Source organism: Myotis myotis, unplaced genomic scaffold, assembly GCF_014108235.1.
Source record: "Myotis myotis isolate mMyoMyo1 unplaced genomic scaffold, mMyoMyo1.p scaffold_m19_p_6, whole genome shotgun sequence".
NCBI lineage: Eukaryota > Metazoa > Chordata > Mammalia > Chiroptera > Vespertilionidae > Myotis > Myotis myotis.
The window spans coordinates 48,932,356-48,959,469 of NW_023416368.1; the positions used below are offsets into that span (position 1 = coordinate 48,932,356).

Here is a 27,114-nt window from a genome sequence, read left to right on the forward strand (position 1 = left end):
ACTTGGGTGGCTTAAAATAGAAATTTATTCTCTCACAATTCTAGCGGCCAGAAGTCTGAAATTAAGGTGTTTTCAGGGCCATGTCCCATCTGAAACCTGTATGGGAGAGTCCTTCCTTGCCTCTTCTAGTTTCTGTTTGCTAGTAATCCTTGGCTTATAGATGCATCATTTCAATCTCTGCTTCCATCATTACATGATTGTCTTCTCCCTATGTGTCTGTCTTTTTTTATAAATACATCAGTCATATTGGATTAGTATGAACTCACCTTAATCACATCTGCAATGTCCCTACTTCCCCAGTTCCGAGATGCTGGGGATTAGGACTTCCATATATCTTTTTGGGGGGCACAATTCAACCCATAACAACTTCTTATACTTGAAATTGAGTTTGTATAGTTTGTTTTTTCCCCATGGCAACTTAAAATAATTTAAATGACTTCTTCCCAGACATTAAATGTGAAAAAAGGTCTACCTGATTTTGATCTAATAAGAAACTTGACTGCATTTGACATATGACTACATTTTGTCTGCATCCTCTTTTTCATGGCAAGTCTTTCATGTTATTACCAAAGGACCCACCATTTGACCACAGTTCCTCTTGGGAATTTAGAATCAGAATGATTCCTTTCCAGTCCAGTTACTCTCTTGAACTGAAGTAAAACCAGGAACTATTGATTGTGGCCTTTTTACAATGCAGATTGGGGAAGAGGTCTGCATGCAGAGGCTGTACACAGACAGCAGAGCCAAGAGCAAAAGTATTAATGACATTTGAGTCCCAGGCCCCAATTATTTCTGAGTCCAGGTGTATTCCTATTCTTGGGGTCTGTGAGTCACTCTGTATCTTCATAACCCTTTTCTAGTTTAAAGTAATTTGAGTCCTGTTTCAATATTTAATTTAGAAAGCTTTTCTTTCTATTAACCAGTGTCACTAGGTAGCACAACTCTGTGAGGTGTTTACTCGTAGCACAATCTATTTCTTTGCTAATCAGCCACCAGCCCCTTGTGGCTACTTGAATTAATTCAAGTTAAATATGAAAAACTCAGTCACATTAATCACATTCCAAATGCTCAGTCACCACATGGGAGTAGTGGCTGCTGTACTGAATCACAGACAGAACATTTCCATCTCTGCAGAACGTTTTCTTGGACAGCCCAGGTCTTCATGACAGCTCCCCCTGGAGTTGTACAGGCACCATCAGGATGGAAGTCCACACAGGGTAACTTTTCTCAAGGCCAGACCTACAGTAGTGTCATTGTAGTTATATTTTATTTCCAACTGAGGCTATCAGTTTCCAGAATTTCAAGTGTCTTAGTTTTCCCTTCCCTTTAGAAATAGGAATTTTAAGTGTTTTAGTGGAAAGTGCCTTGACTTGGGAATTGATAGCTGACTTCTTGGTCTCTATTGCAATGTGAAAATAGTAGCTTCCTACTGCTACTATAACAAACTCAGTCTTTAAAACTCAAAAGATTTATTATCTTATGGTTTTTGTAGGTGAGAAATCCTACACGGGGCTCAGTGGGCTAAAATCAAGGTGACAACAGGGCTGTGAGACTGACTTTTCTACTCCTGGGCTCTTGGCCCCGTTCCATCTTCAAAGGTAGCAATGGCCAGTTGAGTCTTTCTCACACCGCTCCATTCTCACACACACTTGTGTATCCCTCTCCCATTTGTAAGGACCCTGTGATTACAATGGGCCCAACCAGCTAATTCAGGATAATCTCTCCCATCTCAATTCCAGCTGATTAGTAAACTTAATTCCCCTTTGCCATATAACATAACATGGACAGATTCCAGAGAGTAGGACATGGCCATCTTTGGGGGTCCATTATTCTACTTACCACAGTGATGCTGGGCAAACTCACCTCTGGTTTTGCATTTGTAAAATTATGAGCTTCGTCTACATCACCTCTAAGGTCCTTTCAGCTCTTATCAGCTGGGACTCCAAACTGGCAACAGTTAATAGTTACTGCTATGTCTGGTCTTTCACTGAATTTGGATTACATAATTATTCCAAAGTAAGTAACTCTGAATTTATATTCAGAAGTGACTTCCCAAGTTATTGTCATGAATCTCCCACAATAAGTGTTGGCCAGAGCCCAAAACACACATAAAGCTAATCACAAGGCAATAAACTTTCCATTTAACATCAGAATGGAGAGAAAATGAATTTTTATTTTTTAAAATTTTTAAATGTATGGTAAACTAAGTTTTTAAATTACAAGTTAACAAAGTTTTGATTACAAGAAAGGGTTTTGATGAGGAATAAATCAAGTGTATGTTATTTTATTTTTTTGTTAATTCTTACCTGAGGGTATTTTTTCCACTGATTTTTAGAGAGTGGGAAGGAGGGAGGGACAGAGAGAGAGAGACAGAGAGAAACATCGATGTAAGAGAGACATATCAATTGGTTGCCTCTGCAAGTGCCCTGACCAGCCCAGGATTGAACCCACAACCCAGGTGTGTGCCCTTGACCAAAAATTTAATCCCAGACCCTTCAGTGTACAAGCCAACACTCTAACCACTGAGACACCAGCCAGGGCAAAATGAAGTGTATTTTAATTGTGTCTATCAACTCCAGGGGTCCTCAAACTACTGCCCGCGGGCCACATGCGGCCTGCCGAAAACATTTATCCAGCCCGCTGGGTGTTTTTGCTACCACTGCCTGTTGCTTAGCAGCCGACTAGTTTTTTTTTTTAAACTATAGTCCGGCCCTCCAACGATCTGAGGGACAGTGAACTGGTCCCTGTTTAAAAAGTTTGAGGACCCCTGGTCAACTCTTTCCCTTCTCCACTCCTTTTTGAAACAGTCAAGAGCTTGCTAATCATTGAATGAAAGTAATACTAGCAAAAAGGGACAATAAACTTTGCGCTACCATAATCAGTAATCCAAGTGAAAATCATTCAAATTCAAAGAAATGGAGTGAGAAGGAACTCTGATAACAGGATTCAACATTACTTTCTGACTTAACCAAAATGACACTGCTAGAAGAAAAGAGCATTTGGGTTCTTTTGTATATTGAGTAATAAAGTAGCTCTATCTCTGTGACACACTAAAGAATAAATGCTTTCACTAGAAATTAAAAGTTAATATAAGGAATAAATCCTTCAACAGAGATTTTTAAGTCTATCTTCTTAACAAATTTTCTTACCAATGGGCCCTTCATTACTACTGACTCTGTTATCAGAAGGTTACCTTCCACAATGAAATACTTCTAATAATATACCTTAGAATTGATATTTTCCACACATTGTCACAACATACACAATCTGAAGAATACAGATGTATTTTTATTTTTTCATTTAATGATGCAAAACACAAATGCTGATTACATAGATTCACATATAACTTTTCTCTCTCGCTTACAACTCAACGTATTGGAACTGCTTTCAACTCTATATGGAGCATACCTATAATGAAGAGAAAAGAAATTAAAACTACAGCATTAACAAACAGAAATATTAAAATTAGACCATTCTGAATAATTAACCCTAGAGCATCAAGAAAGTCTAGAAAACAAATCCACAAAGAGCACCAACACCTCATTTTAAGTTTTAGCAAAAAATAATTTAATTGAACTACAAAAGATTAGTAAAAGCATCTGATTTTGATTTAAATATCTATTTCATTTTTATCTCTTGATTGGCTGAAGTAGTGATATGGGCAAGTTGATATTAATATTTTTTTTAAAAGCAAATATTTGGATAATCAAACTCTAAAGAGCTGAGACTGAGAGTTAAATATGGAAAAGTATACATTAGTGATTACTATTTTACTCAGCAGAAATAAGTTATCTACTTTAATCAACCCAATCTATCTATATGTATATATATTATACATAAACTCACTATCTTTTAAATCACAGAATCACATGCCAAACCGGTTTGGCTCAGTGGATAGAGCATCGGCCTGCAGACTGAAAGGTCCCAGGTTCGATTCCGGTCAAGGACATGTACCTTGATTGCAGGCACATCCCCAGTGGGGGGTGTGCAGGAGGCAGCTGATCAATGTTTCTCTCTCATCGATGTTTCTATCTCTATCCCTTTCCCTTCCTCTCTCTCTAAAAGTCAATCAATAAAAATAGTTTAATTATCTTGCATAATCTATTAATCCTATAAAATTGCATACTTACAGTATTAGCATTTAAAAAGTTTATTCCAACCCATTTCTTCTTTTATATTCTAAAACATCTTCATTATGTTGTTTGATGAGCTAGAAGGAGGTAACAGTTAAAATTAGAAATGCAATATTCCTGGCAAATTAAAGAGGAGGAGACTAATATTTAAAATTCAACTTTTGCCAAATAAATTACTTCATTCAGTGGGCAGTTAATGGAATTCCTCACCACAGGGGGGCTAAACCACACAACAAAGCAGGACTTGGTTATTAAATGGGGTCCAGGGGTAGGTGTGTATTATATTTCTAACCTTAGAAGTTTGATACTGTGAGTGAATGAACAACCTCACCCCAAAATATATGTGTATTAATTAGATATCAGGAGGACAGCCACTTTCTTAGAACCACTCTCTGACAAAATATTCAAGTGGGACAATGGTTGATATAGGCCAGTGATGGTGAACCTATGACACGCGAACTCATTTTTTTGGTTGATTTTTCTTTGTTAAATGGCATTTAAATATATAAAATAAATATAAAAAAATACAAGTCTTTGCTTTACTATGGTTGCAAATATCAAAAAATTTCTATATGTGACACAGCACCAGAGTTAAGTTAGGGTTTTTCAAAATGCCGAGCTCAAAAGGTTCGCCATCACTGATATAAGGTGACATTTGGTGAAATCAAAGATTTAATTTTAATCAGAGCCCTCAAGCAGCAATAAAGCTCCATTTCAGGAAAACTTTAAATTAAGAATGTAAATGCCCTAACTGGTTTGGCTCAGTGGATAGAGCGTCGGCCTGCGGGCTGAAGGGTCCCAGGTTCGATTCCGGTCAGGGGCATGTGCCTTGGTTGCGGGCACATCCCCAGTGGGGAGTGTGCAGGAGGCAGCTGAATCGATGTTTCTAACTCTCTATCCCTCTCCCTTCCTCTCTGTAAAAAATCAATAAAATATATTAAAAAAAAGAATGTAAAAAATGTCATTATAACATTATTTAAAAAGGATTATTTACTGTTGTTAGGTTGTAAGTGACTTTCAACACCTCTTACTCATTTCAATTTGAAAGAACTGAATCACTTTAATGAGAAAATCCAAAATAAGAGACCTAAAGAGATGGAGTTAGGGGCAGTGGAGGAAGCCCAACCCCATTAGGTACAAAACAAAAATTTTAAATACTAATGTAGCACAGATATTTTGAGTTAACTTTTAAAAATTTTATCCATAAGGAAGCAGTATTTCAGATTGGTCTACAGTGTAGCTAGCTCTGAAGTTAGGGAGAAGCAGATTCAGCAAACTAATTTCTCCAAGTGTTTTCTGCATCTGTTAAAGTTCAACAATAATAGTACCTACATAGTGTTGTTGAGAATATTAGATGAGTATTTTTAAAAATTTTTTTATTGATTTCAGAGAAGGGAGAGGGAGAGAGATAGAAACATCAATGATGAGAGAGAGTCATTGAACAGCTGCCTCCTGCACACCCTACATTGAGATTGAATCCACAGACCTGGCATGTGCCCTGACCGGAAATTGAACTGTGTCCTCCTGGTTCATAGGTTGATGTTCAATCATGGAGCCAAGCCAGCTGGGCTAAATTAATTTATATATATAAAGCATTTGGCATACTGTAAAGACCAAAAAAAAAAAGAAGAAGAAAGGCTGCTAAACCTACACAGTAAGTATCATTTCCAACAATGTATTTATACAAACCAATGACTAAAATCTTGTTTTGGCCCTGGCCAGGCAGCTCAGTTGGTTAGAGCATCCTCCAGATGTACCAAGGTTTCTGGCAGGGTACATACAAGAAGCAACCAATGAATGCATAAATAAGCGGAACACTAAACTGATGTTTTCTCTCCCTCTCTCTCCTTCCCGCCCAAATCAATTCTTTAAAATCTTATATTTTGGGAAATCTAATGTGATTTAACTTATATACCTGTTCATTGATGGTTTGTCTCTATGACAGCTGGGAAAAGTGCCTTCATAAAACCCCAACCAGCCTCCATCCTCCTTAAGAAATTACTAGTAGATACAGCCCAGCCAGCGTGACTTGGTGGTTGAGCATCGACCTAGGAACCAGGAGGTCACGGTTCGATTCCGGTCAGGGCAAAAGCCAGGATTGTGGGCTCCATCCCCAGTGTGGGGCGTGCAAGAGGCAGCCGATCAATGATTCTCTCTCATCATTGATGTTTCTCTCTCTCTCTCCCGTCATCTCTGAAATCAATAAATACATATTTAAAAGAAAAAGAAATTAGATATAGGATAATAAGTAGTAACACCGCCACTCACGACAAACCCATGCTAAGTAACAATGAATGACACATTTCAGCTTCACCCTATCTTCTAAATGCCCCTAAAACCTTAATACTTTCAATCCTTGGCATTTCCTTCACGGAGAAATATGTTATCAGCAAATACATAACCATCCTATTGCACTGGGAGTAAGACTTACATAGGCCCACAGGAAGACGGTGGTGCCCAAGGTCAGCCCCACTTTCAGCCAATCAGGCCTGTCGTGTAGCGGCTCCCGAACATAGAACTTGGACCGCGCGGGCGCTGCAAGGGACGGAGAGCCTGTAACTGGTCTCCTTGTCGGAAACAACGTGTATAATCGCATTTAATTCCCCCCCCCCCCCGCCCCCTGCAACAGCCAAGGGAACAGAGGTTCAGAGAGGTCAAGCGGCTCGCCCTGGGCCACCGGAGGACGGGGGCGGGGGGGGGGCGGGAGGCGCGGCCGGGAGGGTCTCCCCTTCTGCAAAGAGGGCGCAGGAGGAACCTAAGGTCCGTTCGCACGAAGAGGGGGTGGGTGACGCTCGGAGGGAGGTCGGCGGCGGGTGATAGGGAACCCAGAGTCAGGGGTGCGGACAGGCGTGGGCTCGGGCCGCGGGCCGGCGAAGGTCACAGCGGGCCGGGGCCGGGCCGCAGCCACCCCCCGCCCCGCCGGCCGGGTTCACCCTGGGAAGGGCAGGCTGGGAGGCCGGCTCTGCCTGCACGAGGAGGGACACTCACAGCCGCTCGGGAGCCTGGCCGGGGCCAGCAGCCGGGAGAGGGGCCGCAGGAACGCGGACGGCGCCATCTTGCCGAGCGGGCTCCGCCTCCCCAGCCGGTCCCTCCGGGTCGGCGCCGGCCCTCGGAGCGCCCCCTGGCGGCAGGACCCGCCGGGTCGCGGCCAGGTACTCACTCGGCTGGTGCGTCTCCAGGCTGCGAGGTTAGGGAGGAAAGGATTCACGTGCGTGGTGTGGGGGAGGAGGAGGTGGCTTGTCCTCTGCCTTGTCCTCCTCCTCGTCCTCGGAGAGTTTATTTCAGACCCCTTCCCCAGGGATACCTACCCTTAGATCCACTGCAATCCACCGTCAGGAGCCAGAAAACTGGAAATGAAGTGTCGTGTTAACAGTTAGCATGTTGATTAAATTCTGTGTTCCAGCCACTGTGCATGAATGCATCACGTGGTTCACATGCATCCTCTCATTTCATCTTCACGACAGACTGCATGGCATGCCGTGATTATCATCTTCAATTTACAGACGAAGTTCAAAGACAAGCTATTCATCCAAGGTGACATAGTACTCCTGATATTTGGAAAGACCTCTTACGGTTTCTAAAGTCTGTTTGCTCGCACTGCCTTAGAAAAGCCTCACAACCCTGTGAGGAAAAGAGAATCCCCGCATTTTAAAATAGATGCCCTGACCCGCTCACGAGCCCACACGTGGGGGAGGCGGGCTTCAGACTGAGGTCTTCTGACCCCAGATTTAGTGATCCCCCCTTTCCAGTGACCCTCCTTAGCCCCCCTAACATGGACAGGCCCCTGAGGCCATGAGCTGAAGGGCAGGGTTCAAAGTGCTAAGTTCCAAAGTGCCATTCCTGCTCACACCTTTTTAGCTGCATCAATTTTAGGCAAATTACTTAACCTCTGCATGCCTCCATTTTAAATCTGTAACATAAAGCCTATGTATAGGGTCGTTGGGACACTTAGTTTGTAAACAACTTGGTTTTGCCTGTTAAAAACATTGTACTGATCAGTAGGTTTTGTCTTTCGCAGTTGAACCAGATTTATGTAAATTCAATTCTCAATTTGATCTGATGTGTAAAGACCTTGTAAAAATAGGTACGTATAGGTAAAAGAGATAATAAGTTTTAATAATTTAATCCTTTGAATCTTATGCCATTTAGTTTCGTTTTAAACGCAAAATAAATGTTAGCAAACTTCTTTTCCTTCTATATTTTCTTTTTTTGTTAATCCTCACCCAATGATATAGTAGAGTGTGTGTGTGTATATGTATATATATATATATATATATATATATATATATTAGAGTAAATATACAAATAAAATATATTTCCATTGATTTCAGAGAGGAAGGGAGAGGGAGAGATAGAAACATCAGTGATAAGAGAGAATCATCGATCAGCTGCCTCCTGCACGCCCCCCGCTGGGGATTGAGCCTGCAACCCAGACATGTGACCTTGGCTGGAATTGAACCCCGGACCCTTCAGTCCTCAGGCCAATGCTCTATCCACTGAGCCAAACCAGCTAGGGCATGGTATTTTCTTCCATTGATTTTTAGGGAGAGGAAGGGGGGCACAGAGAGAGAGAGAGAGAGAGAGAGAAACATTGATATGAGAGATACATCTATCAGTTGCTTCCTGCACGTGCCCCACTGGGGTCCTGGATCAAACCCACAACCCAGGTACATGCCCTTGACTGGGAATCGAACCCCTGACCAACACTGCCGGCCAACACTCCCACCACAGAGCTGCACCAGCCAGGGCCCTTCTATGTTTTCTTTAGCTATGTTATTAAAATTTTTTAAACCAAAAATTATTAACTAAAGAGTAAAAAATAATTGTTTATGCTTTCTGGTTCACTTTTACTAGTACATGTAATGGATGGCTAAATAGATTGCTAAGATGTGAGTCACTTTATAGTTTCTAACCTAGTTTGAGTCTCTTGGGCTCATGCTCAAGTAAGCAAACCACTCAGCTAATATGCTGACTGAGTTGTTGGTTCTCAACTTCTTCTCTTCTCGTCCACTCAGCACCCAGTCAGTTGTATATCCTTTCTACATCATCCCTTGGAAGCTTGTCCTGACACAGCTCTTGCTAGTATCCAACAAGTTGGAACAGAAACCTGACTTAGAGCATACAGAGCCAGTAAGCCAATCGCCCATTTCAGTACTGCTGCTGGAAAAGGCTGTTTTGTCCTTTTGGCCCCTTTTACTGGTGTATATTTTGGGAGAGTGATAAAGTATAAGCACATTTCTCTCAGTGTGTTATAGCTGATGGAACCCTACACTTGGAGTGGGCTGCTGTAGGTGAAACCACATCTTGAAAAGAATCCCGGTGAAGCAATTCCTGCCAGGAGCTAATAGCTGTGATGTTTTGGTAGAAGTTGCTATGTGACATTCATTTAAGCATTTCCAGAATTTGAATGCTAAAACTTTATTTATGACCCAGGCAAAGGGAATGGAGATTTGAATAGCAGCTAGGAAACCAGACTTTTTAGTCCCTGATTTTCCTGCTGGGAAACTTCTTACTCAACTTATACCTCCTAAGGAGGGTTAATGAAGAGCAAGACTTGAAACAGTATAAAATGTAAATTATATATATGTTTATTGATTTATGATTCACAAGAAGACTATACATCAAATTCAGGATCTGGAGAGAGATGAAGTGCCTGATGTATCTTTAAGTTTTTATTTAACTTACTGAAGTGATCACAAAATGTTAACATTTGTTAAAGCTGGGTGGCAAATACATATTTCTTTTCTGTTGTATTTGTATAAAATTTAAGTACTTAATAATTAAGGCATAAAAGAGTCAATAGAGAACATCTTACATATGTGAAGATGAATGAATTTAACTCTACATAACCCTTTTTGTAGAATTAAAGTTTGTCAGGTAAATTATTTATTTACTAGAGGCCTGATACACGGATTCGTGCACTGGTGGGGTCCCTCGGCCTGGCCTGTGGGGATCGGGCCGAAACTACAGTCTGACATCCCCTGAGGGGGTCCTGGATTGCAAGAGGGTGCAGGTCAGGCAGAGGAACCCCACCGGTGCACAATTGGGGCTGGGGAGGGATCTTGGGAGGGTTCTAGGGCGTGTCTGGCCTGTCTCACTCAGTCCCGATGGACCCCACCCCAGCAGCAAGCTAACCTACCAGTCGGAGCTTTTGCTCCCTGGTGGTCAGTGCACGTCACAGAGACTGGTCGAACTGTCCAATGGTTGGACACTTAGCATATTAGGCTTTTATTATATAGGATTTTTGGTTAAGATTTTTAGGGATGAGGCATTTTGACAATAGTCATATGCAAATATTTGGGGTAAGGTGAACTACCCACCACCACCATCATCATCACTGTCACCATCTAGCCTTGGCTATGTTAACTTCTTGGATAGCTATCATTAACAGTATAAATGGGATCTTTATCTGTTAAAAAGTGGTGATCTACCAGAGTACATATTTTATTGTTGAGTTCAGGCTATGAAGTCTCTGACTATGTGGTTCAACTGTTACCTGTATCTGTAGGTCCATTTTAATGAGGATATGACTCAGATAAATGTTGACTCAATTAGTATTCACTGAATCTTAAAAATTGGTATTTATTTGTTATCAGCCAAAAAGAATGAAACATTACCAAAGCATATTGCTGGCTCATCTATTTAGGTGCTTAGCTTCTGTTGGAAACCACTGCTTGTTTTGAAAGACAAGAAATGCTCTTCCCCCAAGGGGAAAACAGTATATTATTTACAGGATACATTTAGAAAATCATAGCAAATAATATTGCCATAGGGACTTTTGGCTATGAAGCCATCCTAACCCTAAGCTGAATCCTAACTCAAAACCTAAACATAACTAAATCTAAACCTAACCCTAAAATTAACCTAACTCTAACCCTAAACCAAACCCTAATCCTAAACCTAACCTTAAAGCTAACCCTACCATAACCCTAAACTTAACCCCTACCACTAACCATAACCTAACTTTAATCCTAAATATAATCTTAATCCCAACACTAACCCTAACTTTAACTTTAAACATAATCTTAAAGAAAACCCTAAACCTGAAGTTAGACAATTTTTCTATCTTTTTATAGTTCAGATAGTTAAAAGAAAGACCTTTTAAAAGGGGGCAGTGAAGTTCAAATGTTACTACAAATTAACAAATGTTTTTATGAATTCTATGTTTGTTCTGTTTTTTTTTTTTAAGTTATGATAAAACTGGCCATATTCCAAAACTCAAACTCAGTTTCCTATAGATAAAATTTTCTTTTTTTTAAATATATTTTTATTGATTTCAGATAGGAAGGGAGAAGGATAGAAAGAAACATCAATGATGAGAGAGAATCATTGATTGGCTGCCCCATGCACGCCTTCTACTGGGGATCGAGCCCATAACCTGGGCATGTGCGCTTGGTCGGAATTGAACCCGGGACCCTTCAGTCCACAGACCAACGCTGTATCCACTGGGCCAAACCAGCTAGGGCAATAAAATTTTCTTAATGAAATTTTTGGAGATCACAGAAATTGAGGAGATTTCAGGATTTGACTACTAAAACCTTATTTATGACCCAGGCAAAAGGAGAGGGCATTTGAGATAGCAGAAAGCCCAAGCATTAGTCCCAGACTTTTCCACTGGGAAACTTTCCAGAGAAAGTTAAGGAAGAAGAAGCTGAAACCAGGAAAATATCTGAGTAAATAAATTTAATATTTTTTAAAAAATTGATTTCAGAGAGAGGAAGAGAGAGGGGGAGAGGGATAGAAATATCATTAATCAACTGCCTTGCACGCCCCCTACTGGGGATTGAGCCAGAAACCTGGGCTAGTACCCTGACTGGGAATCCAACATGACCTCTTGGTAACCTCTTGGTAACCTCCAGGGTTCATGGGTGGATGCTCAACCATTGAGCCACACCGGTGGGGCTGGGTAAATAAATTTAAAAGGGCAATGTTACATATTACATAATGATTCATGATGCAGGAAATGCTATGAATCAAATTCAGGCTCTGGAGAAAGATCATAAAAAATAATCAAGGGGCCCTGGCTGGTGTTCTCAGTGGTTAGAGCAGATCAGGTGGAAGGAAACCAGTCCATGTGTCTCTCTCACATCCATGTTTCTCTCTCTCTCTTCCCCTCCCATCCTTCCTCCCTTCCACTTCTCTCTGAAAAGCAATGGAAAAAATATCCTCAGGTGAGGATTTAAAAAAAGTAATCAAGGGTAAAAATGGCTCATATGATATGAAAAACTGTAGATTATCAATGCAATGCCACTTTTAAAACTTAGTTTTACTGTGATTGTTAATGAAGTGACATATATGTAGAAGATGCCCTAGCGGGTATGTAGTCTGACCTTGCCTACTGGAACAGTTTTCTAGTATCCTTGCCAGATCTTCCTAGGCTTCTAAGATTTGAGGATTTCTGGAGATGGGGAATTTAACAAGTCACACTGTAAAGCACTAGCTTGAAGCTAGCTCCAGGGAAGTCAGTGTCCCTAATGCCACTACCCAAGGTGACTCAGCCACTCGTCAACCCGGCAGTGCATGGCCTTCGCCATGAAATAAAAACACACGCTTGAACTTTCAGATGCTTCTCTGGCAAGTGCAAAATGACACTCTGGGTCTGGCCGACTACCTTCACAGGCTGGTCCTAAGGAATAAACGGAGTCGCCAGTACCCCAGCCAAGTCCATTTAATTGCTCAAGCTCTTCCGTGCTTTTTAGACTCCATTAAGCCCTCTCCTCTCCATATCTGTTTACAAGTCCCCACTGGCGTGAAGCTTTTTTCTCTCCGCCTCTGCTACTGAATTCGGCACTTTGTCCAGGATCAAACACAGCGCTTCTTGAACGCCTGCATTTAAGCACTTCAGGCTCAAGCTGCGATCAGTCTGGGAGAGTCGATCCAATGAATGAAAGGCCAGCGTAGCAGTAGGAAGGCTGCTGTTTTTAACGCAGAGGCGGTCGGAGCCAGAGTGGACCACAGTCCGCGCACCCTCGGTGCCTCCGCGATTCTCAGCGGCGAACGGGTGGGCGGGGCCTCTGCGACCCTCTCTGCCCTGGCCCCTGGGCCGGCCTCCAGGTTTCCCAGCAAGCTCCGGGGCAGAGGAGGTGGGGAAAGGAGGTCATCGCGCCTGCGCGCTCGGCGGCATGACCCGGGTGGGAAAGCCCTTCGCGTCCGCCATTTTGGCTGCCTCTGTCGGTCCGTTCAGTTACCACGTGAACCGCCGACGGAGACCCGTGGTGGGTGGGGGGGAAGCGGCGGCCGCGTAAAGTGAGAAAGGGAAAAAGACAACGAAGGGGGAAGGGGTGTCGTGGCTGGGCGACGCGGTGACACCCGAGGCCCGGTCGCGGCGGTGGATCGGGGCATTCAGGGCTGAAGCCGCCAGGGAACGGCGGCGGTCGGACAAACACACTGACCGAGCCGGGCGGTGGCGGGAGCAGCGGGAGGAGCCGGAACGATGCCGGCCGTGAGCCTCCCGCCCAAGGAGAACGCGCTCTTCAAGCGGATCTTGGTAAGTGTGAGGCTCCGGGTCAGCCGTGGGCAAGATCCAGCCGGTCCCCGGGCCTGTCACCCGTAACCTCGGCCCGACGGGCTCCGAGCCACCCTCGCCCGGGACCCCGCCTTCGTTACTTATCGTCTGGTGGCGGAATGAACTCTGTCGCCCCCTCCCTCTGGCTCCCGCTTCGGCCCGTGCGCCGGGGGCCCGCGGCTTCCTCCTCCGGTCCCCTCGCTTCAGAGGCCATGGTCCCTGACTAGGCCCTGTCCTCCCCGCTTCTCGTTTGCCGGTGTCCACATCCCTCCCTGAGCGACGGGAGGAGAGGTCGGGCCTGGAGGAGGGAAGCCGGCACCAGGGGCCGGAGCCGCGGCCTGGGCTGTGCCGGAGCCCTGCCGGCCGGCCGGGGCGGTACCCTGGGGAGGAACAGGTGGGACGGACGCGGGGCGGCTCATTCATTGCCCGAGCGCGGCTCTCCCTGCGGCGGCGGTCCCTCCCTCCTCCTCGCCTCTCGGGGACCCACCTGTCCCCGCCCGGCCCCGAGTCGCTTCGGGACCTGAGAGGCTGGAAGGGAGGAAGGAGTTTAGAGGAGAAAAGGAAGCTTTTCGACGACGACTTCCTCTTGGGTAGTGGCATACTTGGGTCTTCAGCATCTTGGTCTCGGTCTCTCTCTCTCTCTCTCTCTCTCTCTCTCTCTCTCTCTCTCTCTCTCTCTCTCTCTCTCTCTCGTCTCTTTCTTTCTAGAGTAGGGACGGGACATTTATTTCTTGGTTTCTGAGCGGGAAACAGCCCCACCCCATCCCGCACTGCGTGGGGGCGGCCGGTCGGAAGTGAAAAGTTACAGGCTCTCGGTTGGGGCGTCCTAGACCAGGATTTTCGCCGAGACTGAAGCGCATTAACACCAGTGGAAAAATTTAGCAACAGAGAATATACGAACTTTTGAGATGGATCCTTTGACATTAGCTCAAACCCACTTATTCTCTACATTTCGAATGTGTGCAGTTGGCTTTTTTTTTTCTTCTTCATTGACATAAGTGCAATGATGTTTGGAGGGACTGTTTACCCTGTAAAATATGTTTTGTCGCCTTGGCGCTATAATGAACAACATTATAGCACATTTTTTTTTGTTTGGCATTTATGTGTGGGTTGCCCCTTTCATGCAAACATTTCTTTGTGAAAGGATTAACTGTATTTGCCACACTAAAGACTTTAAAGTTTGGGGTGTGTGTATGAAAGTGTTTGCTTTCTCTCTTGCAGTTTAAGTTTATTTCACTTGTTTGAAAAGTAGAACAACTCTGGGGATCCAGTTTTTCTAGAAATAAGAAAGAGAATTCCATGTTGAAGTGACTTTGATTTTGCAAAAATATTCATATGTAGTACACACATTTAGTCGATGCATGTTGAAAAACATCAGAAAATCACATCCAATACCATGTAACATGTAACTCTTAGTTTCCTTGAAATTCTTATTGCTATTTTTGTTTTGTTTTAGGACGAATTGGAGTGTCAGTGGGACTATAATATAGTTTTGCCAGAACAATTTATTTATTTTTAAACCTTTTAAAAGACTAATTGGTATGTAGGTTTGACTGTAACACAGTTTTAGATGAGCAAATTGTCTTTAATCTCCCACAGTTTTTTATTTTGAAAATTCAAGCTGAAAAGTTGAGAGAAGAATACAAGGAGCACTTATAAACCCTTTACATAGATATAATATTTTGCTGTATTTGTTATCTCGCTCCCCATACTTACAAGAGTTAAAAGTAAGTTGCAGACATAATAGTTCATTCCTAAATGCTTCAGCAAGCATCTCCTAAGAATAAGGCCATTGTTCTATAAAACCATAATACCATTATCAATTATCAATCATTCCCTAATATTGTCTAATACCCAGTTCATATTCAGTTTCTCCCAATTGGTAGGGGTAGCACTTTAAAAAAAAAAAAAATCAAACTTTAGGGTCACATGTAGTTTTAGCAAATAATACGTTGAGATGCCTTGTACCCATTACCGCGTTTCCCTAATGCTAATGCCTTGTAAAACTGTAGTTCAGTATCATAACACTGATACAATCTACCACTTATTCATATTTTTCTATTTTACTTGTACTGATTTGTGTATTTACTTCTGTGCAATCTTATCACGTGGAGATTATATAACTATCACAACAGTCAATATACAGAACAGTTCCATTAGAACCACACCTCCTTCCCTCCCATCCTCTCTACCCCCCAAACTCTGGCAACCACTACTAATCTTTCTATAGTTTTGGCATTTCAAGAATGTTTACTAAAAAGTACTGTACATAACTTTTAGGATTGGCCCTTTTTATGCAACATAAAAGATTCATCCAAGTTGTTGGGTGTATCAGTAGTTGTTCCTTGTTATTGCTGACGAATTCTGTGATACGCATGTACCACAGTTTAATTATTCCATAGGATAACAATTTTTGATTAAGCATCAAACAGTTTTTTTTGGTGGTGATAGTGGAGTGAACATTTAAGTTCATTGCTAAAGTTAAATTGCTAAAGGATTTATTTGGATAGGTACATGCAGAAGAAAATTGAAAATCACTAACTGAAAGAAAAGGGGATATAATGTCCTTATTCTCTTACATTGGAATAATGAAAATATTACTAACCAAAAGTATAATTAGTATTTGTTTTTTCAAAATTGTTTCTGCTTCCTCAGTTGTAGTTAGCTCTTTTGACTGTAAGTTTCCCCCCCCAAGTAAGATAAAGGAAAAGTTGGGCATACTCTAATGCCTTGTAATCAAGTGGTGCTTAGGTTAGTAACTTAAATCATTCCAGTGGCATTCAGCTTTTGAGCTACTACTTTCTTAGTTGTACCATACTTATTTGTAGTAAAGTGTGTAGGAAATGAAATTAATTTGTGTTTTACAATTTCAAAATAATAAAGTATGTGTTTGCCTTAATTTGTCAAAGGAAACCTGGTTTACACATCAGTTTACAAAAAATTTCAGTTTTTTTGTAGTGGATTTGCCTGGCTTGTTCTAGTCGATATGATATCTAAAATTTAATTTTGTTGCATATTTGGTCCATCTTTTTTCCCACATTACTGTTTTCTGACTATAAAACATTGTCATAAATTGGTCATAATTTCTGCAAAAAGTGTCTTGTATATAATTTGTCTAACGAAAGGGTGGGAATATGAGTTTAATGTGCTATATATTATGTAGGAGTTTAGTTTAAAGAAGAGATATTTGTTTTTGCCAGAAGTGTTTTTTGTTGTTGTAATTACACTCTATTGTAACAATGTGAAAAACTAAGTCATTAAAAAATGATGGCTTTGCATACTCCTGATGCTATTTTTCACCACTTTCTTAGGATATAGGTGAATGGTAAGAGAAATGAGGTTGTCGGGGTAAAACAAAATCCACACTTTTGTAGATTTAGCCCACTTGGAAAAGTTGGACATACTCTGTTGCCTTGCAGTCAAGTGTTGCTAGGTTGGTGACTGTTGCTGCTTTCTTCTCTCTTCTCTCTATGTTAATGTGAGTTGTAGGAAAAAACATCTAACTTAGGAGTACTTAAAATATTGTACATCATTAATCTATTTTTGGATTTTTGCCTGAATGATTTATGGTGTTAGTTAAAAGTCTGAAGGACAGAATTTTTCTTCCTAGAAAAGTGGTAAGAGAAGTTAGCATAGTGATAATATTTGTGATTTACTGAAAACTTACAATTTGTACTATAGAATACAACTTTCTGTGGAGATGGAAATGCTAGACATAGAACCATTAGCTACATGTGGCTGTTGTACACTTGAAATATAGCTAATGGGATTGAGGAACTGAATTTTTAATTTTTTTCAAGTTTTTTTTGTTTGTTTTAAAATATATTTTATTGATTTTTTACAGAGAGGAAGGGAGAGGGATAGAGAATTAGAAACATCGATGAGAGAGAAACATCAATCAGCTGCCTCCTGCACCCCCCACCGGGGATGTGCCCGCAACCAAGGTACATGCCCTTGACTGGAATCGAACTCGGGACCCTTCAGTCCGCAGGCCGGCGCTCTATCCACTGAGCCAAACCGGTCAGGGCATGAATTTTTAATTTTAATGAATTTAAATTCAAATAGCCACATGTGAAGGGTTATCATTTTGGACAGTTAAAAGACAGTACCCACAGAAGTGGACATGGTGCCCTGTACGATTGCAAGGCTGGAAAGCTACTGGCCAACTGGGCTTAACTGAAGGGATTTCTTTGCTTAGTCTGCTTTCTTATTCCTTTTAATAATTCTGCTTCTGATAATGTAGTTCTTTCAGAGCATTGACTTAAATATATCTTTGTTCATAAAAGTGTTTTTGGACATAAAAGACTAGGTCATATAAGGGATCACACGCAAAGGGCTGTTTGTTCAAAATTTTCTCTCAATATTTGCATGGCTCATTTTTTCTCTTATTTCTTTTGGAATTCTGCTCAGATGTCATCTAAATGTTATATAGAGGCCTTCCTTGATCAGGAGAAGTCCTCCTCAGTCAACCTTCTTATTTTCTTTCTTGCTTTTTTTTTTTTTTCCCCATATCACCATCTGACAAGTTATTTATCACATGCCTTTCACAATTAAAATGTAGGTTTTATGAGGATAGAGACTTTGTTCTGTTCATTACCAATATAGATATTTAAGAAACATTTGTTACATGAAATGAGTTTTAAATCAATGACTACAGGGCAAGAAAGAAAGAGCTTTGGATTGTGTGCTTGCACAGAGATTTTTGTAGAAGGTAGTTAAGCTGAGCCTTGGCTTTGTAGAATACATTACTATATGAGGTAATTGTAGGACATCAGGCAGAACCTGTATTACCTGGTAAGAACTTGGATGTTTCATTTATGAATGAATCATAGTATTTGTTTACATGGCCCTTGTCCCATCACAAGAGCATAAGAGAAAATTTGATTTTTTTTTTTTAGCATTGGAAAAAAAATAACATCTGGATTAAGTGATGTGAGGAGCTTGCTGAATCAGATAGTAAGGCTCAGTCATCTGTAGTTTCATAAAGCTATACAACTGATTCTGACACAGGGGTGAGGACCTCTGCATATGCTGTTATGAATATAAAATGTTAGAAGGGGAAATTTTTTTTTTTTTTAGTTTAGAATTCCTTTGTGAGTTATTTTCAGGAAATTAAATAACCAAGTTGAATTCTTGGAATTTGGAAAGGTATGCTGGAAGCTGGAGTGTCAGAGCAAGCCATTTAACCATCAGTGAGCCTAGCCAACCATCGGTGTTCACTTCTAAATACATACAACTTTGCTGTCTATTCATAGGCAGTAACCATATTGAAAAAAGAAAAACTTCAAATTCTTAGTGAAAATTGTTTTGAGAAGAATGTCGTTTGCCAGTGCTGATGGCAGAAGAGCAAGTGAAGAGGTTTAAAGAGTGGCGGTTCTTAGTATAAGAATTAGGATGTGGAGAAGAGGGAATTTTATGCTGTGATTGTATTCTTGACTTTTAGGAATTTCCCTGGTATATCTGTACTGTTTTGTGATGCGTGCTGTACAAAGCTATATTTAAGTTGTAACTTTAAAAAAAACACCAGTTTAACTTGTTGCATATGGATTGTTCCTCTTAGGTAAGCTATGAATTATATTGTTCACTACTTAATTTGTAATTAAAATAATTTCTTAAAATTTCAATTTAATAAAAGCAATCTTTTTTTGGCTATTTAAAAGTAAAATAAAAATTCTACCGTAGAAATAAATGAATGAGAGGTTAATTTTTTGTTCTTGACATATGCTCTATTCCACTGAGATTTTCTTTGGTTAACAAAATCAGAACAGCCCTAGCTGGTTCAGCTTAGTGGATAGAGCGTCGACTTGCAGACTGAGGGGTCCTAGGTTTGATTCTGGTCAAGGACACATGCCCAGGTTGTGGGCTCGATCCCCAGTAGGGGACGTGCAAGAGGCAGACAAACAATGATTCTCTCTCATCATTGATGTTTCTATCCCTCTCCCTTCCTCTCTGAAATCAATAAAATTATATTTTAAATAAATAAATAAAATAGGAACAGATTTTCAGTTGATATAGTTTGAAATTTCTACTAAAACCTACTGGAGAAATTGTAATCTTATTTTTTTTAATTGAGTTTACTGGGGTGACATTGGTTACTAAAATTACATAGGTTTCAGTGTGCAATTCTGTAATACATCATCTGTATATTGTATTGTGTGTTCACCACCCCAAGTCATTTATCTTTCCTTTATCCTCTCATACCTCCCCCTACCCCTCTTTCCCTCTAGTAATCACCATACTGTTGTTTATGAGGTTTGTGGGTTTTTTTTTCTTAATCCCTTTGCCTTTTTCACCAAGCCCCCCCAATCCCTCTTACCTCTGACAGCTGTCAGTCTGTTCTCTGTATCTATGATCTGTTTCTATTTTGTTTGTTCTTTTGTTCATTAGATTCAACATATACTAGTAAGTTAAATCATGGGATACTTCTCTTTCTCTGACTGACTTATTTCGCTTAGCATAATACTCTCCAGATACTTGTTTGCTGTCTCAAAGGGTAAGAGATACTTCTTTTTTACTGCTGCATAATATTTCCTGGTGTAAATGTACCAGTTTTTTTATCCATTCATTTAGTGATGGACTCTTGGGCTGCTTTGAAATCTTGGCTATTGTACATAACGCTGAAATGAACATAGGGGTGCAAACATTCTTTCTAATTGGTATTTTGGGTTTCTTAGAGTGTATCCCTAGATGTGGGGTCACTGGATCAAATGGCAGTTCCATATTTAATGTTTTGAGGAAACTTCACAGTTTTCCATAATGGTTGCATCACTCTGCATCCCCAACAGCAGTGTACTAGGTAGGGTTCCCTTTTCTCCACATCCTCACCAACACTTGTCATTTGTTGATTTGTTGATGGTATCTATTCTCACAGGTATGAGGTGATACCTCATTGTCATTTTAATTTGCATCTGTCTGATGATTAGTGACTGGGCATTTTTTCATATGTCTCTTGACCATCTGTATGTCCACTTTGGAGAAATGTCTATTTAGGTCCTTTGCTCATCTTCCTTTTGTTAAGTTGTATGAGTTCCTTACATATTTTGGATATTAACCCTTTATCACATGTATTATTGCCAAATATGTTCTCATACAGTGGGCTCCCTTTTCATTATGTTGATGGTTTTTTTGCTGTGCCGAAGCTTTTTATTTTTATGTAGTTCTGTTTGTTTATTTGCTATGAGAGATGTCTGAGATTTTGCTGCCTATGGTTTCTTCTAAGATTTTTATGGTTTCATGACTTTTATCCATTTTGAGTTTATTCTTGTGTATGGTGTAAATTGGTGGCTTATTTTTATTTTTTTTATTGTATGTACTTGTCCAATTTTCCCAGTGCCATTTATTGAAGAGACTTTTTTTACTCCATTGTATGCTCTTGCCTCCTTTGTCAAATATTAATTGAGCATAATGGCTTGGGTCGATTTCTGGGTTCTCTGTTCTGTTCCATTGATCTATATATGCCTGTTGTTGTGCCAGTATCAGGCTGTTTTGATTACAGTGGCTTTGTAGTATAACTTACTATCTGGCATTGTGATCCCTCCAACTTTGTTCTTCTTTCTTAAGATAGCTGCAGCTATTCAGGGTCTTTTTTGCTTCCATATAAATTTTTTGGAGTATTTGTTCTAGATCTGTGGAATAATGCCATTAGTATTTTAATAGCGATTGTATTAAATCTATAGATTGCTTTGGGTAGTATGGACATTTTAATGATGTTAATTCTACCAGTCTCTGAACACAATATATTCTTCCACTTGTTTATATCTTCCTCTATCTCTTTTCAACGTCTTGTAGTTTTCCTAGTACAAGTCTTCATTTAAAATTTTTTTAAAAAATTATATTTACCGAGCCCAGCTGATGTGGCTCAGTGGTTGAGCATTGACCTATGAACCAGGAGGTCATGATTCGATTCCTGGTCAGGGCACAGGACTGGGATCACAGTGTGGGGCACAGGAGGCAGCCAATCAATGATACTCTCATCCTCGATGTTTATGTCTCTCTCTCCCTCTCCATTCCTCTCTGAAGTCAATAAAATATTTTTAAAAATTATATTTACTGGTTTTGAGAAAGAGAGACGTGGATTTGTTGTCCCACTTTTTAATGTATTCATTGGTTGCTTCTTGAATGTGCCCTTAACCAGAGATCGAACCCAAAACCTTGGTGTATTGGGATGGTGCTCTAACAACTGAGCTACCCAGCCAGGGCTTCATTTTTGTTGTTGCTGTTTTTGTTTTGTTAATCCTTAACTGAGGATATTTTTTTCAGAGAGCATAGAAGGGAGGATGGGGAGGAAGAAAGGGAGAGAGAAACATTGATGTGAGAGACACATTGATTGGTTGCCTCCTGCACCCGCTCCTTCTTGGGACCAGGGATTGAACTTCCAACCCAGGTACAGACCCGTGACGGGAATTGAACCCATGACCCTTCAGTGCTTGGACTGACCCTCTTACTCACTGAGCTACACTGGCCAGAACCAGAGCTTTCATTTTTTTGCACCTGTCCAATTTTCCCCAGCACCACTTATTGAATAGACTTTTTTCTTTTTTCTTTTTTAAAATATATTTCTTTATTGATTTCAGAGAGGAAGGGAGGAGAGAGAGATGGAAACATCAATGATGAGAGAGAATTGTTGATCGGCTGCCTCCTGCACGCCCCCCACTGGGGATCGAGCCCGCAACCCAGGCATGTGCCCTTGGCCGGAATTGAACCTGGGACCCTTCAGTCCGCAGGCTGATGCTCCATCCACTGAGCCAAGTCGGCTAGGGCGACTTTTTTCTTTTTAAGTGTTTTTTATTTTTATTGATTTCAGAGAGGGAGGGAAAGAGAGACAGAAACATCAATGATGAGAGAAAATCACTGATTGGGTGCCTCCTGCATGCCCCACACTGGGGTTCAACCATGCATCCCAGGCATGTGCCCTTGACTGGAAAGGAACTGGGACCCTTTGGTCCAAAGGCCGACGTTCTATCCACTGAGCTAAACTGGCTAGGGCTGAATAGACTGTCTCTATCCCATTGTATGTTATTGCCTCCTTTGTCAAATATTAATTGACCATAAAGGCGAGGGTTTATTCTGTTCTTTCTATTCTATTGATTCTGGGCTTTCTATTCTGTTCCATTGATCTATGTCTCTTTTTATGCCAGTACCATGATATTTTGTTTTTTTTAAAAATAAATTTTTATTGATTTCAGAGAGGAAGGGAGAGGGAAAGAGAGAAACATCAATGATGAGAGAGAATCATTGATCAGCTGCCTCCTGCATGTCCCCCCTGGGGATTGGGCCCAGAACCCGCGTATGTGCCCTTGACTGGAATCGAACCCAGGACCCTTCAGACTGTAGGCCGACACTCTGTCTACTGAGCCAAACCAGCTAGGGCAGTGCCATGATGCTTTAATTATTACTAGTGGCCCAATGCACAAAATTCATGCCCAGCCTACACCCTCTCCAATCTGGGACCCCTTGGGGGATGTCCATCTGGCAGTTGGTCATCCTTCTTGCAATCTGGGACTGCTGGCTCTAACCGCTCACCTGCCTGCCTGCCTGATCGCCCCTAACCACTCTGCCTGCCAGCCTGCCTAACCGCCAACTGCCCCCCCCCCCCCACTGGACTTCTCACCCCCAACTGCCCCCCCGCTGACCTGCTCGCTGTCTACTGCCACCCCCCCTGCCAGCCTGCTTGCCCCCTACTGCCCCCTCAGCCGGCCTGATTGCTCCCAACTGACCCCTCCACCCCCCACTGGCCTGCTCACCCCCAACTTCCCCCACCCCCTGCCGGCCTGATCACCCCCAACTGCCCTCCCCTCCTGGCCTGATAGCCCCTAACCACCTCTGCCTTAGCCCTGCCACTATGGCTTTGTCTGGGTGGCAGCCACGGAGCCAGCTAGGGCAACCAAGGAAGCCAAGCCTCCTGCGCCCGCTCTTCAGCCAGCTTGGCTTCCCATGGCCAGCGCCGCCATCTTTGTCATGTCAATTTGCATTTTTTTCCTGTCTCCTTATTGGCTGTGGGTGCCACCATCTTTATTGCAAAGAGATGGTTAATTTGCATCTTACTCTTTTATTAGGATGACCTTGCTGTATAGTTTGATATTAGGTAGTGTGACTCCTCCAACTTTGTTGTTGTTCTTTTTTTTTCTTTTGCAAGAGTACAGTGGCTATTTGAGTTCTTTTGTGGTTCCACATAAATATTTGGAATATTTGTTCTAGTTTTGTGAAATACACCATGGTATCTTGATAGGAATTGTGTTAAATCTATAGATTGCCTTGGGTGGTATGGACATTTTAATTATGTTAATTATTCCAATTCATGAACATGGTATATGCTTCCACTTGTTTGCATCTTCTTCAGTGTCTGGTTATTTTCCGAAGATAGGTTTTTCACATCCTTGCTTAAATTTGTTCCTGTTTTTTTGGAGGGGTTTTTATGGATGTACTTGTAAATGGGATTGTTTTCTTAGTTTCCCTGTCTTATAGTTTATTATTGGAGTACTAGTGCCCGGTGCATGGATTCGTGCACATTGAAAGGGAATTAATTAGAAGAAAGATTCATGTGATAATTACGTTACTGCAAAAAATTACATGTCAAAATAGTATATATAATATCTTCTATACTAATAAAAGGGTAATATGCTAATTAGACCGGACGTCCTTCTGGACATCCTTCTGGACAAAGCCATGGTGGCGGGGCTGAGACAGGCAGTTAGGGGCAATCAGGCCGGCAGGGGAGAGCAGTTAGGGGGATCAGGCTGGCAGAGGAGAGCAGTTAGGGCAGTGATGGCAAACCTTTTGAGCTCGGCGTGCCAGCATTTTGAAAAACCCTAACTTAACTCTGGTGCCATGCCACATATAGAATTTTTTTTGGTATTTGCAACCATAGTAAAACAAAGACTTGTATTTTTGATATTTATTTTATAGATTTAAATGCCATTTAACAAAGATAAATCAACCAAAAAAATGAGTTCGTGTGTCACCTCTGACACGCATGTCATAGGTTCGCTATCACTGAGTTAGGGGGATCAGGTTGGCAGGGGAGAGCAGTTAGGGGGATCAGGCCAGTAGGGGAGGGCAGTTAGGGGCAACCAGGCCAGCAGGGGAGGGCAGTTAGTGGCGACCAGGCCAGCAGGGGAGGGCAGTTAGGGGTGACCAGGCCAGCAGGGGAGGGCAGTTAGTGGCGACCAGGCCAGCAGGGGAGGGCAGTTAGGGGTGACCAGGCCGGCAGAGGAGGGCAGTTAGGGATGACCTGGCCAGCAGGCAGAGAGGTTAGAGGTGATCATGCAGGCAGGGGAACAGGGGCATCAGGCAGGCAGGTGAGCAGTTAGGAGCCAGCGGTCCTGTATTGCAAGAGAGATGTCCAACTGCCGGTTTAGACCCAATCCTTCGGTTTAGGCCCAATCCTGCAGGCAGTTGGATATCCCTCGAGGTGTGCCGGATTGGAGAGGGTGCAGGCCGGGTTGAGGGCAGAGGCAGTCAGGTGAGCAGTTAGGGGTGATCAGGCAGGCAGGTGAGTGGTTAGGGGCAATGAGGCAGGCAGGCAGAGGCGGTTAGGGGTGATGAGGCAGGCAGGCAGAGTGGTTGGGGTGATCAGGCAGGCTGGCAGGCAGGTGAACAGTCCGATCGGGCCTAAGCCAAGCAGTCAGACATCGTCCAAGGGGTCCCAGATTGTGAGAGGATACAGGCCAGGCTGAGGGACCTCCCCTCCCCCATCCACTAATTTCGTACACTGGGCCTCTAGTAGTATTATAAAATTAAAATGTGTGCGATTGGCACCAGTGAGAGCTTTATATGTATCATGCATGCATGAGTAACTATAGGCCTGGTGCATGAATTTTGTGCACTTGTGGGGCGGGTTCCTCAGCCCAGCCTGTACCTTCTTGCTGTCCAGGAGTCCTCGGGTGATGTCCAACTGATGACTTAGGCCTGCTCCCCAAGGGCCTAAGTCATCAGTCAGATATCCTTACCGCTGCCACAGAGGCGGGAGAGGCTCCCACCACTGCTGCTGTGCACACCAGCTGTAAGCCTGGCTTCTGACTGAGCGGCGCCCCCCCGTGGGAGTGCACTGTCCACCAGGGGCAGCTCCTGGGTTGAGAGTCTGCCCCCTGGTGGTCAGTGCACATCCGAGCGACCGGCCGATTTGCATATTACCCTTTTATTATATAGGAGGATGCTAGTGCACGTCGTATGTACTGATTGGTCGGTTGGCCAGACAGTCAGTGAGTAAATCGCTGCTGGGGTCCAACCCCAGAAGGTCCAGGGGTCCCCAAAGGTGTGGACGGAGTTGGCAAAGAAGGAATGACACGGAGACAGCGTTCAGTTGATCAGCAGCCTAGCCAGGATCTCTAGCCAGGATCTCCAGCCAAGTTCTGGTCTGGATCTCCAGCGAAGTTCTGCTTAGGATCTCCTGCTAGGGTCTGTCCAGGTTCTCCAGCCAGGTTCAGTAGCCATGTTCCCTCGCTAGGTTCTCCAGCCAGGTTCTGTCCAGGTTCTCCAGCCAGGTTCAGTCACCAGGTTCTAGTCAGGTTCTTTTGCCAATTTCTGTAGTCAGGTTCAGTCCAGGATCTTTTGCCATGTTCTCTCCAGCGAAGTTCTTCTGTCTGTAGGTTCTGTGTAGGTTCTGTCTTCTGAGTTCTGTGTTCTAAGTTCTGTGTTCTAAGTTCTGGCTCTCTTGGTTCCGTATTCTAAGTTCTGTGTCTTGCTGTCTTGTTACAACTGTATTTATACCAGTTGATTCAATCCTATCAATCTCTATTACAAAGGTTAGGGCGTTTCTTATTTCCATTCCAGGGAGTAAAGATTATGTAGCTTAAGCATGATTGTTCGTAGTTAAAGTGATTAATTACCCACCTGGCACTAGTTAAGAGGTTTTATTCCCTCCCTAACTTCAGGGGAAAATCCCTACCTGGGGAAACAACCTTTCTCAGAGACCTCGGTTAAAACACATAGTGCCAAGAAGGTGAGCAAACATATTAAGAACAGTATGCCATATATGCCAGGTCCCTTGAAACAGCAAGCATGGACCGGCTCCCAGCAAATCGCAAAGTGGTTCACATTGAATGTCAACAAAAACAACCAAATTCACAATCGACAATGACAGGTCGAAATACACGTGTGTGATTGGCGCCAGCAGGAGCTTTGCATGTATTGTGCTTGTGCGAATCAACATTTATTTTTATTTTTTTTTAAAAAAATATTTTTTTATTGATTTTTTACAGAGAGGAAGGGAGAGAGTTAGAAACATCGATGAGAGAGAAACATCAATCAGCTTCCTCCTGCACATCTCCTACTGGGGATGTGCCCGCAACCCAGGTACATGTCCTTGACTGGAATCGAACCCGGGACCTTTCAGTCCACAGGCCGACGCTCTATCCACTGAGCCAAACCGGTTTCGGCAACATTTATTTTTAAATTGCCAGTGTGCGTCATATGTACTGGCCGTACATATGTACTGTTGGTCACTTAGCATTTTATATTTATACAAGAGGCCCAGTG

The 27,114-nt window shown here is 42.4% G+C and overlaps 2 protein-coding genes across 11 annotated transcripts in view; one reads left to right on the plus strand and one right to left on the minus strand.

Moving 5' to 3' along the window:
* Positions 1–3,268: 3,268 nt before the first annotated feature.
* NDUFC1 (NADH:ubiquinone oxidoreductase subunit C1) lies at positions 3,269–7,266 on the minus strand. Its single transcript, XM_036315143.1, has 4 exons — positions 7,122–7,266; positions 6,565–6,668; positions 4,131–4,210; positions 3,269–3,408 (listed from the first exon to the last, which is right to left on the minus strand). The coding sequence occupies exons 1-3, from the start codon at positions 7,186–7,188 to the stop codon at positions 4,151–4,153; spliced, it is 231 nt and encodes a 76-aa protein (XP_036171036.1). The 5' UTR covers positions 7,189–7,266; the 3' UTR covers positions 3,269–3,408; positions 4,131–4,150.
* Positions 7,267–13,239: 5,973 nt separating this feature from the next.
* The window catches only part of NAA15 (N-alpha-acetyltransferase 15, NatA auxiliary subunit), a 72,212-nt gene continuing 58,337 nt past the window's right edge, over positions 13,240–27,114 (plus strand). For 2 of the 10 annotated variants that reach the window (XR_004968122.1, XR_004968123.1), the window contains exon 1: positions 13,243–13,620. Coding sequence is in view for 4 of the 10 variants with exons in the window: in XM_036312419.1 (XP_036168312.1) it covers positions 13,567–13,620 (54 nt within the window). In the remaining 6 variants the exon portion in view is untranslated. Of the gene's footprint in view, positions 13,621–27,114 lie in introns of all 10 variants that reach the window. The other 8 variants (XR_004968124.1, XR_004968125.1, XM_036312419.1 and 5 more) reach the window with 7 other exon arrangements.

Excerpts from the sequence above, each read along its gene's own strand:
- NDUFC1 (XM_036315143.1), bottom strand. The coding sequence starts at position 7,188 with ATGGCGCCGTCCGCGTTCCTGCGGCCCCTCTCCCGGCTGCTGGCCCCG. Across the intron at positions 6,669-7,121 it reads GGCCAGGCTCCCGAGCGGCT|CGCCCGCGCGGTCCAAGTTC; the intron begins GTGAGTGTCCCT and ends CGTCCCTTGCAG. Across the intron at positions 4,211-6,564 it reads CCGTCTTCCTGTGGGCCTAT|CTCATCAAACAACATAATGA; the intron begins GTAAGTCTTACT and ends ACCTCCTTCTAG.